The sequence below is a fragment of the Pelophylax lessonae genome, assembly GCF_965119305.1.
Source record: "Pelophylax lessonae genome assembly, chromosome: 3".
Classification (NCBI taxonomy): Eukaryota; Metazoa; Chordata; class Amphibia; order Anura; family Ranidae; genus Pelophylax; species Pelophylax lessonae.
In genome coordinates, this window is record NC_138770.1 from 462,921,317 (window position 1) to 462,941,995 (window position 20,679).

A 20,679-nucleotide genomic window follows, 5' to 3' on the forward strand; every position below is an offset into this window, starting at 1 on the left:
CCAAAAGTGTCAAAAATGTCAGTCAAGGGTCCGATCTGTCCGCCCCAATGTCGCAGTACCGCAAAAAAATCGCAGATCGCCGCCATTACACGTTAAAAAAAGAAACACCAAAAATGACAGAAATCTTTCCCTTTGTTAGTAAACGCGATAACTTTTGCGCAAACCAATCAAAATACGCTTTTGGCGATTTTTTTTTTTTTTTACCAAACATAGGTAGCATAAAACAAATTGGCCGAAAATTTTAAAAAATTTTGATTTTTACATTTTTTTTGGGGAATTTCATATAAAAAGTGAAAAATATTGTTGTTTTTGCAAAATGTACGCTCTTTTTTTGTTTATAGCGCAAAAAGTAAAAATCGCACGGGTGATCAAATACCACCAAAAGAAAGCTCTGTTTGTGGGAAAAAAAGGACGCCAAATTTGTTTAGATATAGCGTCGCACGACCGCGCAATTGTCTGTTAAAGTCACGCAGTGCCGAATCGCAAAATACCCCCTGGTCGTTTAGCAGGAAAATCCTCCGGGGCTTAAGTGGTTAAAGTCCCTTGACCCTTTCCAAAAACACACAGGCGCAAAGGAACCCATGTTACAAAATGTCCTGCTCTTCTGCAAAAGCATGAAAAAACGCATTGGTGTAATTAGAGCCTTTGCCTTATCGGGGTCTGCTTCCTCTACCTATACGTAGCCTCACCTGAGTGTCGGCTCCTCCCTGCTGTTTGTTGTCCTCCTTTTATCCCCCCCCCCCCTCCTCCCTGTTTCTCAAATGCTGCTTTTCCTCCTCCCCTTTACAATTGGAAGAGTGGAGAGTCCATCCCAAGTTCTGATGTCACCCCCAGGTGCTGTCTACTTGTTTCCCTGGCAGACACCACTAGGCTGTGTGGATGAGTAGCACTGGGACCTAGTCAGACATTTCTTCAGTTGTTGTGAATGTTTGAAAATGAGCATGGTCAATTTGGGTCTTGACAGCATAAGCTTTGAATAGACCTGTATTGTTCAAACCCATATAATTGTTTCTACTTTCTTATAGGAGGAACAGAATCGAGGAAAGCCAAACTGGGAGCACCTGAATGAAGACTTGCACGTACTAATAACTGTGGAAGATTCCCAGAATAGAGCAGAAATTAAGTTAAGAAGAGCAGTGGAAGAAGTGAAAAAGTTACTGGTTCCAGCAGTAAGTACATTTTATATATACATATCAACTAAATGAAGCACAAAGACTTCTTTGATGATGCATATGGTATTACCCCGTGTTTTTTGTCTAAGTACTTTTACATGACAATTGTGCTAATTTGTGGGACAAGGAGCTGTACACATGGGCTGAAAGTCAGCTGGTTTCGGCCAAAATGGGGAGAGCCCCTTCTAGTAGTATTTGGAAGACTGTTTACTTACTAGAGAAGGAAGAAGTAGGTTACATACATCTGGGTAGGTCACTAGACACCCATCTATTTTTTTTTTTTTTTTCCCCAGACAGTATTTTCTTACATTTTTATTGTGTTATTCAACACTCGCTTAAAGATAATTTTTTTTTTTTTCACTCGATGCATGCAATAAATAAGGATTTTTATTTGCTTTAAATTTTCATTTTTAAAATCCACATAGTGGCCCCAAGTTTGCACAGCATTAGAGTGCAACTTACTCTATACAGATAACCTACAAATGTGGTTATCTATCAATATACAGAAAATGTTTTTTAATAGTTCACTGTTGGCTTATATTGTATATTTGATCAGAGCCATACTTATGTCCCACGTAACCTGGTCCACATAATTTCCTTACCACATTTCTTCAGTTGATTACAGTCTGCTTTTTTTTTTTTTTTTGGAGTGGAATCTTCCTGTTCTACTGAAATGCAAAGGTCATTGTGTGTGTTTAGCAACTACACAGAAACTTTCAAGTCAGGTTTTATTGATTGTCAATTCAGTATCTGTCTATGTGAGCATGTACTCTCCTGCAGCCTTTTGCAAACCAAAGACCCTTTAAACAGCAGTGTGAAGGATAGTGTAGAAATTCCAATGGGCCTAAAGCAAGCCGTTAAAGTAGTGCTACGTTTTTAAAGCAGCATGTTCAGGCTCAGTGGATATATATCAGCTAACAGGAGCTTCAGGTGATATTTTTCCTACAGTGTGGTGTAAAATGTCTCTTGGGCCCTAGGCCTATCAACCAATTCTGTGTTTATGTAAGCAGTTCTGTCTTCTAAAACTGTACACTTGGCACTATGATTTAGGTGGGGTTCTTAAGACTTTTGTCCTTTTTTTTTATTTTTTTTTTTTCCTCTCCCTGTTGGAACTACTGCTTTTTTCATTTGTTTTTAATTATTCATTGGAAGAATAGGGGTATTAAGCATGGGTCTATTACAACTGGGTTTTAATACTATCTGATATTTCAGTGAACTATATTATAGCTGTTGCTTAAAGTAAAAATATATGGCTTTTATTTTTTGGGGCTTTTCATACCATATTCCTGGACGAGACAAAAAGCCTTGCTCTTAGTTATGTCCCTCCACACTATTGGTGCAGGCTGAATAATTTAAACAGACGGGAACTATGTACCGCACTGCAGTGCATTGCCAAAAGAAATGTCTCGGGGGGGGGGGGGGGGGGGTGGTATAGCATTGCAACACAAGTAAAAACTCATAGAAGGGAATGTGCTAACTGCTTACCTCAGTGCAGAATAATGGTGCATGTCAATGCACCTGCTGTCATGTGTAGTTCGGTGTGAGCCTACCCTTTTGGTGTTCTTTCTGATGCTCAGTTCACATTGCAACTCCAAAGACGTGCGACTTGTGACTTTAGTGAAATAACATTGCAGTCAATAGCACTCAAGTCGCACCAAAGTTGCAGAAGAGTAGTGCAGGAACCTTTTTTTTTTGTTTTTTTTTGATCATTGCAACTTGAGTCACATTAACCACTTTACCACCGGAGGATTTTGCTGTCTTACGTCCAGGCCACTTTTTGCGATTCGGCGCTGTGCGAATTTAACTGACAATTGCGCGGTCGTGCGATGCCGTACCCAAACGAAATTGTCATTTTTTTCCCCACAAACAGAGCTTTCTTTTGGTGGTATTTGATCACCTGTGCAATTTTTACTTTTTGCGCTATAAACAAAAAAAGAGCATTTATTTTGAAAAAAATTACAATATTTTTCACATTTTTTTTATATGAAATTCCCCCCCAAAAAATGTAAAAATCAGAATTTTTTAAAATTTTTGGCCAATTTGTTTTCTGCTACCTATGTTTGGTAAAAAAAATCACAATAAGCGTATTTTGATTGGTTTGCGCAAAAGTTATTGCGTTTACTAACTAAGGTAAAGATTTCTGTCATTTTTGGTGTTTTTTTTTTTTAACGCGTAATGGCGGCGATCTGCGTTTTTTTTTTTTTTTGCGGGACTGCGACATTGCGGCGGACAGATCGGACCCTTGACTGACATTTTTGACACTTTTGGGGGTACCAGTGACATTACTGCAGTAATCAGTGCTATATATATATATATGTACTGTTACTGTAAAAATTACACTGGCAGGGAAGGGGTTAATTTTATTGGAGAGGGAGGGGTTAATGTATGCCTGGTGCTTACTAACGTGTGGGGGGGGAGGTGACACAAGGACAGATCGCATGTTCAGCTATGCTGAACGCTGCAATCTGTCACTCCTTGTCACTTAGGAGATCCGCCCGCTCTGTTTACACAAGCGGGCGGATCTCCAAACTAGATTCCCCGATGATCGGGGAAAAGCAGCGGCGATCGCTCCTCCCCTGGCCCGACTCCTGCTGTGACTGAAAACAGCGGGAGTGAGCCTCCGGCGGCGCGCGCGCGCCGCCCACAAGGGGCGGAGTCCAGCGACGTAGGTCTACGTCGCTGGACGATAACGAGCCACATTGCTGCAGTGGCAGCAATGTGAGCAGTGCTAAAGTGGTTAATGAAGACGACAAAATGAATGTTTTGACTTATGTGACTTTGTGTTGCAAGTTGCATGATAGGTCCCAGCAATGTTTCAGATTCAGTCAAAATCATTTTTATACATCCGTGAATGGTGCATAAATGCATAACCCGTCATTCTCCTAAAAGAGGAACCCCCCCTCCCGTGATAAAAATTACAACAAAGGCAACTTCAAAAATGTTTAGCAAAGGCGATCTTCGAATGAATACTTAAAAAAAAAGCGCAGGCTTTTTATTTTTTGCATACCTTTTTATATTTTGTTACCTTCCTATTCTCACAGTGGCCATTTTTACTGAGGAAAGATGAATCCATCTCCTTTTTACTTTTAGAAATTAGCCTAGAATTCTGGATCTGCCTTCTGGAAAACATAACAGGAAATTTCTAGGATGCAGCTGTATGCCAAGGAGGACAAGTGCCCTAAAATGGTTGTACACCTCTGACATTAGCACTGAGTGTCATTTCTATCTGCTGTATAGTTGCTCTGCTCTTTTCATGAATCACTGCTGAAAGGGACTCCAATAGATATAGGGAGATGGGGGGGGGGAAAGCCCTCCGACACACCGTCTGTGATTGATCACTTCAACTGTGCATGTAATTCTGTGTGGAGGGGGTGTGTCCTTTCCCTGCAATCAGCTCTGAGGCTACGCAGATCTCTCCTCTCAGAACTGTGCAGTGTGTGATGTCAGATCCCCACCCCCTGACTCTTGAAGCTCTGACAAGCTATGTCAATTCTGGACTTTGAACTGCTGTAGAGAAGAGTGGGCTGCAGTTACACAGGTACTACTTGTGTAGGAGGATTTGTTTCATGTCCTGGGTATATATAGGGGTTTATGACCACTTAAAAGGGTAACTCCAACTCTACTTAATGAGAAAAAAAAATACCGCATACCATTGCTGTACTGGCCATATTGTAATTTAATTTTACCCATTACCTTTCCTTTTCAATCTGCAGCACTAACATTTACTGTAAATTTCAATGCAATATGGATTCTTGGAGGCACACAGTTGGTGTGCAGAAAATGTAATTTCCTGCATGTGTGATTGGCTCACTGACTTTCCCAGAAGTCTGCCCTAAGATAGAAGTCAGGTTTTAGGCATCATCTGCAACAAAAATGTAACTATTGATGAGATACTTCCACCATCTAAAGGGATTCATACGCTGCAGGTTTTATCATCAGAACCCTGAAAGTGCATCAGCTGATTAATAATGAAAAAGTCTTCTATTCAGAATCCGTATCCAAAGTACAAACACAGCTTTTTTTTTTTTTTTTCCCCCAGAGAAGAAACCGGTTAGAATCTTCAACAAAGTTTGTTAAAAATCCTTGAAATGTTTGAGCATACAGAGGGGATTGTTTGTTTTCTCTCAACAAAAGTGGAGTTGCACTTTAAAGAAAGCAGGGAGTGGAAAACCAGTAATTGTAAATAAAATCACAAAATGTTTAATGAATGTAAGATGCTTTCATATCTGCATTCAGAGCTGTATGCCGCTGTGATTTTTGTGAAAGGTGATTTGGGTCAATTTTAGGAAGAGGATGGTATCCTCCTTTAGATTATTCAGAGCTTTTCCTGAAACTTTTGTATGAAGAACACCTCTGATGTTAAAACCCTGATAGGAATTGGATCATTAATGGTCAACTTTAGCTTGATGTATGCCAAGTGAAAAAGTCTTAAATAGTCAGTTTATTCTTTATAGACAAAATGGTTTCTCTTTCCTGAGGTTTTGTTTGCTTTGGGGAAGGTATTGTATAATATTGTATACCTTTAATTATATTTAAACCCAAGAACAAAAATTTTTAGTTTTTACTGTAAGGAAATGAAAGCGGTTGAAATTTCCCCCCGTACATATCCTTGCACAATAACTTACCTGCACTAACCCATGGTTTCAGTCTTGATGACCTCAGTAGTTTAGAGTGCAGGGAAGTCTTTCCCTTGGCTCTGTCATGTGACCCCTCAAAACAGACATGACCGACTTAAAATTATGTTTGACAGTTGGTAATGTAACAGATGCCCCTTTTGGAAGGTATTGCCTCTCTACGCCTGTTCTGAGGAGGATGAAACTTTTGATATTAGAATCTTATAATACCTAATTGTATAGCTAACACAATTGGTACTCTAAATCAGTTGCTTTGTTAATTTCTTCTATAAATGTATTCGTGTTTGCTGTAAAAAAGGTGTTTGTGAGACATCCAACTTTAAAACAGTAATAACAAGTATGAGTAAAACATTAGCCAACTCTATGGATAAAGTATTTAGACGTTTCAAATGACACACATTTTCATTGAGACGTATATTCAATCTCACAGCTTCTAATACTATACTTTGTCCGTAAGCCGAAGACGGTGACATCTGCTAAATTGTTTTTTCTTTTCAGCTTTTCTTTTCCAGTGTGTGAGAAAGAAAGGCAATTTCTTTTTCTATCCCAGCAATATAGACATGACACTGTGGTATTTCTCCGATAGCAGAAATGTGAAATTAGAGCTCACACTCCTACAGATTAATGTATCAACACAACGAGATTGAGCTGCTTCTTTGTGAGGCTGAAAGTCGTCTTTGAAGAGATTTAGGCTACAAAACTATCAAGTATAATAGCATACCACTTTCAATGCCTCTGCAAAAATTTAGTTAACTATTTGCAGAGCTTGGCTTTATATTTTCATTTTCTCTTTCGTTCATCAATAGACACAGTGCTCCATCAATTATAACTAGTGGGTTATATTGCCTCCTCCAGGAGTAGGACTAGGCAAAACAAAAAACTTCTGGCTACGCCCATGGGTTTTCCCCAGCTTGGTATATAACCCCCCTCTCTGCTCTAGGTAATCAGTTTAGTAGCAAGCAGTATTAGAAGTTTCAGAACTCCATAGAGGGGTGGGTGCAGTGTCCGTCAATGAACTGTGGGATGTCCAAAAACAGTGGCAAAAAGGAAAATGAGGAGTTGGGAAAATAACCCAAGGCTAAACATAAGAGCCCTTAACCAGGACACAGGCGCCTTAACCAGGTCACAGGAGGCCCGTCTGAAAAATATAGGTTTAAAGAAAAAACACCACTCAAGAAGGAACAGCCCCTCTTAAACAGCAGCCTGCAAAACTTTGCGGCCAAAAGATGCCAAAGAATCTACCTTATAGAATTTTGTGAAGGTATGCACAGACAACCAAGTGTCCGGCTTGCAAACTTGCGATATTGAAGCCTGATGACGGAAGTCCCAAGAAGAACTCGGCTCCTGTGTTGAATGCGCCGTGACGGAAAGATGGAACCTGACCTTTAATGGAATAGGCCTGAGTCACCGTCTGTCCGATCCATCTGGAGATGGTATCGGAAGAAGTGGCCAGCCCTTTTCTTGGTCTGTCTGTAACCACAAAAGTGAGTCTGACTTCTGAAAAGACTCAGTAGCTGCTGCATACACCCAAAACACTCAAGCCCACATCCAAGGTATTAAAAGCACTTCCTTGGGGTGAGTCAGCTTGGGACACAAGGAAAGCAACACAATGTCCTCATTCAAACAGAAATCAGAGACAACTTTGGGCAGGAATTGGACAGGGAAGAAGAACCACTTTATCCCCATGGACCACTAAATAGGGACTGCGACAGGATAATGCCGCCAATTCCGATATTGATATTTTGGATACTGTGGGGTTTTTTTTGGTTTATTTTTTTTGTTTTTTCATGGAGTGGAGAGGAAATATAACACCTGTCATTTGTCATTTCCGTGTGCCCATTAAGAGATATTAACCCACCCATTTGTCCGTTTTTTTTTTTTTTTTTTACCAATCTCAGTGAAGGAGTTTCACAAACTTTGGGTTGTCACTAGAACAGGAATTGAGGGGACATTGATTATCAGGGACTGTCGGTGATCAGTGGCTGCAGTCGCTGATCAGTGTATTCTGACAAAGGAGAGTCTCACTGTCCACATGCAAACTGGCCGCTTACCTGCAGCCAGCTTGTGTTGACAGAACACGCAGTGTGCGCGCTTACAACTAGTAGAATATTGCTGGCAGCCAAACACAAACTCTCGTGTGAAAGGCGCCCAAGTCTTGGACTGCCCCCAGTCTTGTAAAAAATGCTGTCTTAAAATGAAGTCGTACTCTCTTTCCAGTTTGTTTTACAGTTACATTTAATTAAATTGTTATGATCACTACTAGCTTGACATTCTTTTATGTGAAAATTAGTAATCTACGCATGATTTGAAATTACCACCCTTTCAGCAGTGCCATTACGCCAGTTTAAAATTCTCTATTCTTAACACTGCCCCAGCCCTTGTTTGCCTGATGCACAGAGTGTGAAAAATGCCACTTTAAAAAAAAAAGTAATAATAATTACTTGCACGTTCAGGAGAGGAGTGTTTCCACAGGAAATATTGCTTGACGCGCTTAAACACTGGGTGCGTTTTAGCGCTTAAGCTTTCCTTCATTTCAGTGGCAAGAATAAATTCATATTCTAGCCAATGGAGTAACTAAACGCCCAAACACTTTTGCAAGACACGCTTTTTATATGCTGCTTTTCCCCTGCCAGTAGAAAAAGGCGTTCCGAAGAGCTTGGCAAACACCCAGTGTGCATGAGGCCTAGCAGTGGGTAGCAGGCTCCCTGTGTGTAACACAGTGCACATTAGCCAATTGTAGCTTTTCAGCAAGTTTTATTCTCACTCTTTCTCTCACTCAGTCAGTCATAGAGGAATGTTCTATCATATAGGTAATTTTCCTTTTATCTTAGTTAGTTGTCGTTGGCTTTATCAGCAGTCACTATGACTAAATCCAAATGTTCAACAGGAAATGTTCATATTTTTAGAAATCCAAAGCCAATCTGGATAAAATTGCTACAAAGGTAACCCTGAAGTGTGAGATACCAGTTTTTCCTGTAGTGACGTATTGATAAGTTAGGAAGTAAAAGTCTGAAGTGCTGAAAATGACCGCACTGCTTACAGTTTTGTCTTTGCGATCTGCATTCAGTGTTGCTTATCTTGAGCCTCCTATCCATTCCTCTTATGTTGGAGGGTGATTAGCAGTTGAACGCCTTTCAGCTTTCTGTTTACTTTTAAGTTGAAGCATATGATTTTCTGTCTGGAAGAAAAGCAGCTAGAGTAGAAACTCAAACGTTTAGGCATATTGTGTGCCTGCTAGCAAAATACATACGTGGGAGGGAAAGCGTGAGTTTATACTCTGGCATTTTTTTCACTATTAGACTGTTCTACATTTAGACTGTTCAGATCACTTTACCGGATTACATTAAATGTGAAGGGTGATCTCATACCATTATTAATTACATTTAAAATAACAGTTGAGGTACCTTAAAAGGGAACTTTACCCTTAACAGCTTGATAAAAAGTAAGGTTTCTCTTTCATTCATTGACGGACACAGCTTTTGGTATTCATAACCATTGGGTTATACTATCCCCTTCAGGAGTAGGACACTAGGCAGAAATAAATTCTGGCTACACCCATGGGCAGTCATAGGGGTTATACTCCCTCTCTGCTATAGCTACTTAGTTTTTTTTCTGCCTAGTCAGGAGTAAGGACCTAGTTCCTTGCTGGGATCATGGTCCTGGCAACATTTTTTAGATTGGTTACATAGTTAGTGAGGCTGAAAAAAGACACAAGTCCATCCAGTTCAACCTATGATGTGTGTGTGTTTGCTTTTAACCGTACATTGTATACCCCTGTATGTTGTGGCCTTTAAGGTGTCCATCCAATAGTTTTTGAAACTATCAAGGCTCCCCGCTGATACGACTGCTTGCGGAAGAGAACTCCACATCCTTACCGCTCTTACAGTGAAGAACCCCTTACGCACTTTAAGGTTAAACCGCCTTTCCTCAAGTTTTAGTGAGTGGCCACGTGTCTTATTGTATTCCCTTACTCTGAATAGTTTGTTCCTTATGCTAGGGTCGCCAGTACAGTATTTGTACATTGATATCATATCCCCCCTCAATCGTCTCTTCTCCAGAGAGAATAAGTTCAGTGCTTGTAGTCTTTCCTCATAGCTGATGTCCTCCATTCCCCTAATTATTTTTGTTGCCCTTCTCTGGACTTTCTCCAGTTCCAGCACATCCTTCCTGAGGACCGGTGCCCAGAACTGGACAGCATACTCCAGATGTGGCCGGACCAGAGTTTTGTAGAGTGGAAGAATAATCTCTTTATTTCTTGAGTGAATCCCCTTTTTTATACAACCCAGTATTCTGTTGGCTTTGCTTGCAGCGGCTTGGCATTGCATGCCACTTCCAAGCCTGTTGTCTACCAGTACCCCCAGGTCCCTTTCCATCCTAGACTCACCCAGAGGTTCCCCCCCTAGTGAGTAGCTTGCTTTCTGGTTACTGGCCCCCAAGTGCATTACTTTACATTTTTCTACATTAAATCTCATCTGCCATGTAGTTGCCCACCCCGTTATTTTGTTCAGGTCTGCTTGCAAGATTTCCACATCCTGCATAGAAGATATTGGCATGCCTAATTTAGTATCATCTACAAATACTGAGATTGTACTAGATATCCCCTCCTCCAGATCATTTATGAATAAATTAAACAGGATTGGTCCCAGGACAGAACCCTGGGGGACCCCACTTTCCACACCCGCCCAATCAGAGTACTCCCCATTAATCACCACCCTCTGGACTCTCCCCTGGAGCCAGTTCTCTATCCAGGTACTCACCTTATGATCCATACCTACCTTCCTTAGTTTGTACAGTAAGCGTTTGTGGGGAACGGTGTCAAAGGCCTTTGCAAAGTCCAGATACACCACATCCACAGGCTTACCTTTATCTAAGTGGCAGCTCACTTCATCGTAGAAGGTTAATAGATTGGTTTGGCATTAACGATTTTTCATGAATCCATGCTGATTACTACTTATAATACCGTTTTCATTACTAAAGTCTTGTATGTGGTCCCTTATCATCCCCTCCAAAATTTTGCAGACTACTGATGTTAGGCTGACCGGCCTATAGTTACCCGGGATATATCTCGGCCCCTTTTTAAATATTGGTACCACGTTGGCTTTTTGCCAATCAGCTGGCACCATACCTGTCTGTAAACTATCCTTAAAGATCAAGAATAATGGTCTGGCAATCACCTGGCTGAGCTCATTAAGAACCCTTGGGTGCAAGCCATCCGGTCCCGGGGATTTATTTATGTTCAGTTTCTCTAGTTTAGCTCTAAGTCTATCCTCTGTTAGCCATGGCGGCACTTCCTGAGGTGTATTATTTAGTTCGGCCTTACAAGCTGGGTTCGTGTAGCCCCCCGATTCCTTTGTGAAGACTGAAGAAAAGAAATTATTTAACACTTCTGCCTTTTCTCTGTCCTCAGTGGCCATTTTTCCTTTATCATCTTTTATGGGGCCAATGTGTTCTGGCCTCGCTTTCTTACTGTTTATATACTTAAAGAACTTCTTGGGGTTCTTTTTACTCTCCTCCGCTATATGTCTCTCGTGTTCTATTTTAGCCGCCCTGATTTCATCTTTACATTTCTTATTACACTCTTTGTAGTGCTTAAATGCTGCCAATGACCCCTCAGTCTTGTATTTTTTGAAGGCCTTTTCTTTAGCTCTAATATACATTTTTATGTTGGAGTTTAGCCACCCAGGGTTTAGTTTTGCTCTTTTTTAAATTTATTTCCCTGTGGAATGCACTGGCCCACCCCCTTGTTAAGTATGCTCTTGAAGCACTCCCATTTTTCCTCCGTGTTCTTTGTTCCCAGGGTTCTATCCCATTTGATATTTTCTAGCAGCGAGCGCAGTTTAGGGAAATTGGCTCTTTTGAAATTCAGTGTCCTTATATTACCCTTGTGTTTCCTATTACTGTAATTAATACTGAAACCAATTGACCTATGGTCACTGTTCCCTAAGTTGTCCCGTATTTCTATATCCGTGAGCAGGTCTGTATTGTTGGTAATCAGTAGGTCAAGTACCGCATTGTTTCTTGTCGGTGCATTCACCATCTGACCCATGAAATTGTCCTGCAAAACATTTAGGAACTGTCGAGCCTTGGCTGAATGCGCGGTTCCTTCTGCCCAGTCTATATCAGGATAATTAAAGTCCCCCATTATAATGACATTTCCCATCCTTGCTGCCAATCCTATCTGTAACATGAGGTCCACCTCACCCTCCTCCCTCTGGTTTGGGGGCCTATAGCATACGCCCAATATTACCTTCCCCACCGTGCCTTCCCTTTGAAGCTCTACCCATAGGGATTCTGCTTCGTCCATAGCTCCATTATTAATATCATCCCTCATATTTACCTGTATACTGTTCTTAATATACAAACATACCCCTCCCCCTTTTTTACCCTCTCTATCTCTGCGATAAAGGGAATACCCCTGAATGGTCGCCATCCAGTCATGAGAGCTGTCAAACCAAGTCTCAGTTATCCCCACAAAATCTAAGTCCTCCTCAAACATCAGCAGCTCCAGCTCTCCCATCTTGTAAGCCAGGCTTCTGGCATTGGTATATAAGCCTCGTAATTTTGATGTTTTTAGGCTGCTCTCTTGATTTTTCCCCGTACCCACCCTGGGTATAGGAGCTCTGAACACCCTACCGCTAATGCCCCCATTTCTGCCCTCTGAAACTTGCTTTCCACTGGCTAATTCTACATCTGTACCCTCCCCCCCCATTCCCTAGTTTAAAAGCCCCTCTAACTTTTTGGCCATCCTCGCACCCAGTACGGCTGCACCCACCCCATTTAGGTGCAATCCGTCCCTACCAAAGAGCCGGTGACCGACTGAGAAGACGGCCCAGTTCTCCAGGAACCCGAAACCCTCCTTACTACACCAGCTCTTCAGCCACTCGTTAACTTCCCTAATCTCCCGCTGCCTCTCTAGTGTGGCTCGAGGTACAGGTAGTATTTCGGAAAATACTACCTTGGAGGTCCTAGTCCTCAACTTAGCGCCTAAGTCCCTGAAATCGTTTAGGACTCTCCGTCTTCCTCTGCCTATGTCATTGGTACCCACGTGTACCATGACAGCTGGGTCTTCCCCAGCCCCACCCAATAATCTGTTCACCCGATCCGCGATGTGCCGAACCCGAGCGCCCGGCAAACAGACTGTTCGGCGCACACGGTCTTTGTCACAGATTACACTGTCTGCCCTTCTAATAATTGAGTCCCCTACCACCAGCACCTGTCTTTCCTTTCCCTTTCTCCCGGCCTCACTGGAGGAGTTCTTCCCCTGGCAGCTAGGGGTGTCGCTCTGCTCCAGCAATGCTGGTCCCTGACTGGTTTCCCCAACATTGGTGATCTCAGGAAAAAATTTCCTATCAACTGCCAGACTGGGCGACAGGCTGGATAATCTAGATTGTGGACCCCAGCCTGGACCGCGCGCGTAGACCTCAGCTCTGCGCTAGGTCGGCCGCGACATAGCCCCACTGGACGGGGGTTGGCCTGCGAGTTAAATGCCTCGAGAGGTCGCATACGACGGGTCTCGGCTTGAGTTGCAGCGTTCCTCCTGACCGACAGCCCCCCCATTTAGATAGCGAGGGGTTCTGTCTGGTGCGGTGCCTGCCTGATTCCTGGAATAGCTGTCCCCCTCTTCTCCCTGGAGGATTTTGTAGTGGACGTGGGCCCATTCTTGGGACAGTGGGAACCCCCGAGTTCCCCTCCTTCGCGTCAGGCAGCCCCATTTCATCGGTCCACCACCCCCTCCCCCACACTGGATGGGGGCTGGCCTGCGAGTGCCCACCTGGTTTCTGGTATGGTGAGTAGCTATCCCCCCCTCTCCCCCAGGAGGGTTTTAGGGTGGACGTGGGCCCCTCCTTGGGACGGTTGGACCCCGGGTTCCCCTCCTTCCTGCAGGCATCCCCCCACCTTGCCGAATCCCCCATTCTGCCCCCCCCCCTCCACATACGCTGGGGCGGTTTGGGTGGTCTGGCCACTTGCCAGTCAGCGCCCTGCCCCCACCCCTGGAGATGGGGGTCTGGGGGTGCGCCGCCTGTGACTGGATGATCGACTGTGCGGGGAAGGATTGTACCTGGCGGGGGCTCTTGCCAAGGCCCCCGGCCTGCCTGGATCTGTCCTTAGGGCCTGGTCTCCCACTCCTGGGTCCCTGTATGCCTCGTGGTGCCGCAAATTTTGTTGTAGCCTGTGTTCTATACACGGCGGCCATGTTTGTGTAGTCTGGCTGCCATTTTGCTGTAGTTTGCCATTTAAAATAGCAGCAGCCATGACAGTGGAGCCCTTAAGGCTGCGATTTTGGCAGTGGGAGCCCCTCCTCATCCCCTGGTGCTGACTCCTGGATCATTTTACTTCCTGTTCGCCGCACGTGTAGTGCAGATTATCCTGGTGGCTGCAGGTGATTCTCTGCGGGTGGTGATTCTGGTGTGGTCCTCTCCCTCTCTGCTGAGGATCACTTGGTGCTTTGTGCCTGGCGACAGGGTGGTGCTGCCAGCGTGGTTGGTGTTGTCATTTAGCAGTGTTGCACACTTTTTTGTGTGGTCCCCCTGGTGACTCCAGGGGGATGGAGTTTTTGGAGCACATTTCCCTACCTCATCCCCTCTCTGAGACTGCGGGGCCCTCTGGGTCCCAACCATCCATCGATGCACTGACGGCGGTCTTGGAGTCCCTTGTGTCCCAGGTGGAAGTGGCTTGCGGGCGACGGGCTAGCAAAAAGCACTGGGTCTTGTACCACGCGCCTGGAATCCTTTGATAGTGAGGATGATTCCTTCATGTCTGTGACCGTGCACGAAAAGGCGCTGGTGAATGCACTGATTGTATCTGTGCATGAGACCCTGAAGATGGAGGATGCAGCTACCCTTTGGCACTCACAAGCCATCTAGAACTGCAAAGGTGTTTCCTTTCCCTGCTTATTTTGACAGAATTCTCGCTAAAGAGTGGGGACGACCAAAGCTCCCCCGTGGGGTCCCTAAGCGTTTTACTGGGCTATACCCCTATGAGGAGTCCCTTATTAAGATGTGGACTGTGCCACTGGTGGTGGACCCTCCTGTTTCCAGATTAAACAAGGCAACTATGATTCCTTTTGAAGAGTCCCCAGCCTTTAAGGGTCTGGCTGACCCGAAGGTGGAGGCTGTGGCACACTGTATGTACACTCTGGCTGGTTTGGCAATGAGATCCATATTCACCATTGCCCTAGTGTCACAAACTCTGACCGAGTGGACTAAGCTCTGACGCCGTGACCTGGAGGGGGGAACAGCTCCCTCTGCCTTTGCCGAGCTGGCGGACAAGCTGGTCCAGGGGTAGCAGTTTATTTGTGATGCCTCTTTGGATGCGGCTCCCCTGAAGGCTCTTGCCTCCTGTTTTGGCGGTGGTCTTTCAGCGTGTCTTTTTGCTCAAATGCTGGTCTGCGGATCAGACTTCCAAAAAGGCCTTAACTGATCTTCCTTTCCAAGGAGATCACCTGTTTGGAGATACCTTGGCTAGGGCAAACCTCGTTGTAGTTGTGGGCCCCCTCCTCCGCTCATAAGTTTTTTTTTTTTTTTCGTCCCTCAGGGTCAACTGACAAGGGCTTGAAACCTTTCAGGGCATCTTCTGGAGGATCCATATGAACCTGGTGTAGCAAGCCAATATCCGGCTTCTCCAGACCTAAGGACAAGGCTTCTTCTGCATGAAGGTGCGCCCTCATCCGTATCAAGGGTAGGGGGACGTCTTTGCTGGTTTCCGGACCCGTGGACTTGCCTATGCAGGACAAGTGGGTCCACAAAGTCATTCAGTCCGGCTACAAGATCGAGTTTCACTGCAAGGTTTTTTCTTTCTAACTTGCACCTGTCCCCAGACCGCTTACAGGTCCTGTTTGGGGGCCATACAAGACCTGTTCCTTCAAAGGGTGACTGTCCCGATTCTGACTTGTGAACTTTTTCAGGGGTTTTACTCAAACCGGTTTACAGTTCTCAGGAAGGACAGCAAAGTGTGTCCAATCCTGGACCTCAAGGCGCTGAACTGCTTTGTGTGGGTGCAGAAGTTCAGAATGGAGTCCATTCAGACAGTGGTGGCATCCCTGCATCAGGGGGATTTCCTCTCCTCTATTGATATCAATGATGCTTACCTTCACATTCCAATATGTGCTAGTCACCAGCATTTTCTCTGCTGTGCTGTGGGAGAGGAGCATTATCAGTTTGTGGTCTCGCCTCTGCTCCTCGGGTCTTTACAAAAGTGTTAGCCCCGGTGCTAGCCTTGCTATGCCAACGGGGGATCGTGGTACTGGGTAGCTACTTGGACGATTTCTGTCTGCGAGCAGTCTCCCTCTGGTGGACAACCTGAAGATAACAATTCGAGCTCTGCGGGAGTTTGGCTGGGTTATGAACTTTCGGAAGTCTGCTCTTCTCTCCACAAAGCTGGACTATCTGGGCCTGACTCTGGACTTGGCCTTAGCCAGAGTGCTCCTTCCTGTGGACAAACTCCAGAAATTGCAGGCTGCAATTTGCCTCCTGCTGTCCAACAGATGGTCTTCCCTCCGGACCTGCATGCAGGTGCTGGGCCTGATGGTGGACCTTCGAGGCTGTCCCGTTTGCACAGTTCCATACGAGGTCCCTGCAAAGGGATATCCTGACCAAATGGGACAAGACTTCCTTGTCTGTGGACAATCTGATCCGGCTGAGTTGGCGAACAAGGTAGTCCATGATATGGTGGCTTCATTCTCCGGTGCTTTAGCTGGGAAAATCTTTCCTTCCCTTGTATTGGACAGTGGTCACAACCAATGCCAGCCTGTGCGACTGGGAAGACATCCTCAGCAAGCATTCTGCTCGGGATCTGGACGCTGGAAGAATCCAGACTTACTGATCAATGTCTTGGATCTCCGAGCGATCAGACTGTGTCTGGATCATTGGACGGATCATCTTTAGGGTTGTCCAGTGCGAATTCAATCGGGCAATGCCACATCAAAGGGGCACAAGAAGTGGGCAGAATGGCTTGTTCCAGCCCTCTCTGCCGTACACATTCCCGGGTGGAAAATTGACAGGCGGATTATCTGTCGGCAGGCTTTGGACCATGGGAAGTGGGCCCTTCATCCGGAGGTTTTTGATCAGCTACGTCTCCGGCGGGGCACCCCCGAGGTGGATCTGTTGGCATTTTTGGCTCAACAGAAAGGTTTTTTTTTTTTCAAGCTTCTGTCCAGACTTCTAAGCAGGATTGAGGCAGAAGGGATTCTGGTCATCTTAGTGGCTCTGGACTGGCCTCGCCAAGCTTGGTATGCCGATCTGGGGCGACTGGTCGCAGACGTTCCTTGGAAGCTTCCACTCAGGGAGGATCTGCTGTCCCAAGGACCAATCTTCCATCCTGCTTTAGAGTTGCTGGCTTTGATGGCTTGGCTGTTGGAACGCCAGGTGCTGAAGGATAGGGGTTTATCTTGAGTTAGCTATTCATATCCAATTGAGAGCTAGGAAATCTACTTCTAGAAGGATCTATCATCGTACGTGGAAGACGTACATTGCGTGGTGTGAGTCTCTTGGGGTTCCTCCTCGCTCCTGCTCGGTGGCTCGGATTTCAACCTTGATTCTCTTTGAGGGTGTATTGTTTGTTTTTTTCAGGTAGGGCTCTGGTTGTTTGGTTGAGCCCCTGTTGCCTGGTTGACTGTTTAGCTTTGAGGAACTTCTGGTTGTTCCCACCTCTCATGTTTAACACTGCTTTGGGATGTCCCAATTGTTATGAATACCAGGAGCTGTGTCCGTCAAGGAATTAATAAAGAAAATTGGATTTTTGACTTGCCGTAAAATGTATTTCTCCGATGTTCATTGACGGACACAGCACCCACTCCCCTGTGGAGTTAATATTCTGACACTGCTTGTTACAAAACTGAGTGGCTTTAGCAGAGAGAGGAGTATACCCCCTGGGACTGCCCATGGGTGTAGCCAGAATTTTTTCTGCATAGTGTCTTACGCCTGTAAGGGGGCAGTATAGCCCAATGGTTATGAATACCAAGAGCTGTGTCTAATGGTTATGAATACCAGGAGCTGTCTCTATCAGAGAAATGGATTTTACCGTATGTCAAAAATCCAATTTTTTTTTTTATTATCACCGATATTTAACCCCTTCCAGTGTCATTTTGACAGTAACAGTGCATATTTATAGCACTGATTACTGTAGTAATGTCACTGGTACCCCCAAAAGTGTAAAAAATATCAGGGGGCCGCTGCAATGTCGCAAGTCCCACAAAAAAAATAGCAGATAGCTGCCATTACTAGTAAAAAAAAAAATAGAAATAAATCTTTCCTGTAGTTAGTAAACGCAATAACTTTTGCGCAAACCAATCAAAATCTTATTGCAATTTTTTTTTTTTTTTTACCAAAAATATGTAGTAGAAAACAAATTGGCCTAAAATGTTAAATGTTGATTTTTTTCATTTTTTTTTTTTTTTTTGTTTTGCGAATTTCATATAAAAAAATGTGAAACATTATTTTTTCAAAATTGTCGCTTTTTTTTGTTTATAGCGCAAAAAATAAAAATCACACAGGTGATCAAATACCACCAAAAGAAAGCTCTGTTTGTGGTAAAAAAAAGACGTCCGCGGCATTACCACGCAATAGTCCCTTAAAGTCACGCAGAGCCGAATTGCAAAATAGGGTCTGGTCTTTGAGCAGCCAAATCTTCCGGGGCTAAAGTGGTTAAGCATGGAAAACCTACATTCCATGTTATTAATTATGCTACCAGAATTAGTGTGCTGCTGTAAATTGCCTCTAGCATTGCTCCTGTTTCTTCTTGCCAGAGGCTGCCATTTTACTGAAGCCCTGTACAGTAGTAAATCAAAAAGTGGGACTAAGCTCATCAATTTACCTGTTAAAGAAAACAATTTGATTCCTGGTTTTCTGGAAATGCAAACGGTCACATTTGATTGTATCCTCAACCAAACTGTCAAACCATCAGATGTCTGGTGTCATAACTGATTACATGTGCAGCGCTATGGCAGTTGCAGTTCAAACAGAAGCAGCTTCCTTGGCTATAAGGGATAGGAGGATTTTTCATTTTGAGACTGTCAGCAGATCAGCCACTACCAATTCGGCAGTGCCTAAAAATAGAATTATAAGAAATGCACCCTAAAAGTCCCATGATACTTCATAGTTGGTCTTGATTGAATAGGAAAATTGTATATGTATGGCCAGCCTAAGGCTGGGTTCACACTAGCTGCACCCGCAGCTCACAGCAGGGGGTCCTGTGCATCCCCGTTCTCCATTTTGAGATGCGAATAAGGTCCGAATTTTTGCCTGAATTCGGACCTGAAACTGGCCAGAAGACACAGGGGACCCATTTCCGGTGCAGACTGCGGCCACCCCAGGGATGTGTGAACCGGCTCCATTGAGAGCCGGTCAAACTCTCCTGTCATGCGAATTGGATGCGGGAAAACCCACATCCAATTTGCATAAGTGTGAACCTAGTCTTGAGGTGCAGGCACGGAGATTACCAGCCTATTCTTCCTGGTAAGTCGGAGACTTTTTCCCAGCACAGTTCTTTTCAGATTTCCTGGCTGCTTGTTTATAATCTGTAACTAGTTAGTGAAGCCTGGATTAGAATTATGGTCTTGCAGCCTGCACCTTTAAAAACAAAGTTGAAAATGGCAGTTTCCTACCATTCATTTTACCTTTTTAGCAGCTTTCACGATTGTGTTTAAATGGATTCTTAATAGAGGTATGAATCAATTACCAAATATCCCCCCACGGCACACACAAAACATTTCTAAATGTGTGCATTGAACAAAATTGTTAGTACACATATTAATAAGCATGGAGCTGTGGCACTGCAGCTTTAAATGTTGGATGAAACACTTTGGGCATGTTGCGTTTTTTTCTTCCTTTTGGCATTCTCCCTAACTTGGAGTGATCTGAAAGTTATAGTGGTCTTTGCTTGTCCAAATATATGTATGGCTTTGTTTACCTTTTTTTCTTCAGAGTAGGAAGCGGGTGTGGCTTCTCTGGTTATAATTATAACAGGATGTGCCTGCATTCGTTTGTAAAGGAAATTTGTTGTCTTACTATATTTTAGTGACCGTGAAATCTATGTGCTGTGTATTTGTATATGATTAGTAACTAGGCATATATACTGTAGTTCCTCCTGTTTACGTGCATTTCATTTTAACAGATTTTGTATCCAGATACATTGAAGCTAATTTACTAAATGACTTTAGAAGGCTCACGCAGGAAAATGGGTGAATATTTACTTGTTATCCAGTCTTGTGAAAAAAAAAATTCCCTTTTTACTTTAACTGTACATGATTGGATAATTAAAGTGAATATTCTCACAATTGTGTAAAAAAAAAAAATTGACAGAATGAAATGTATCCAGTTCTGTAAGGTAAGGCTGAATTTAAATCAGTGTTTGGCTGACCCCGCATGACGGAAAACAATAATTTGTATAGATAAAGGAATCAGGTTTTTTTTTTTTTTTTTTTTTACCCCTTTATGACCAGTTTAGGTTTTTTTGTGGCAGAAACTAGATAATTTTCAAAGATCCTATTCATTGTGCTCACAATTGGCTTAGCACAAGAGATGTGAATTTTGTACTAGTACAATTACAGCCAAAATATGGAAAATGGACAGTTATCTTCCAGTTTGGTTACTTAAATGCATCAAGCAAAGGTATATCAGATGCACAGCAGGTAAAAAACATAACCGTATTTCACGGACCGGATCGGATGCAGCGGGTGTCAGCGGACATGTCTCCGCTGACATTCACTGTCCCATAGGGATACATGGAGCATCCGATCAGATCCGCCTAAAAAACTGACAGGCGGATCTGATTGGAGCGCTCGTGTGAAAGGACCCTTAGGCCCCTTTCACACAGGCGGACCATTCAGATCCGCCTGTCAGTTTTTTTTTGGCGGATCTGAACGGTCACCCCATGCA

The 20,679-nt window shown here is 43.9% G+C and overlaps 1 protein-coding gene across 11 annotated transcripts in view; it reads left to right on the plus strand.

Annotated features, from left to right (window-relative positions):
* Nucleotides 1-20,679, plus strand: part of QKI (QKI, KH domain containing RNA binding) — a 260,193-nt gene that overhangs the window by 170,959 nt on the left and 68,555 nt on the right. For all 11 annotated transcript variants that reach the window (XR_014225044.1, XM_082251334.1, XM_082251342.1 and 8 more), the window contains one exon: nt 1,026-1,169. Coding sequence is in view for 10 of the 11 variants with exons in the window: in XM_082251334.1 (XP_082107460.1) it covers nt 1,026-1,169 (144 nt within the window). In the remaining variant the exon portion in view is untranslated. The remainder of the gene's footprint in view (nt 1-1,025; nt 1,170-20,679) is intronic.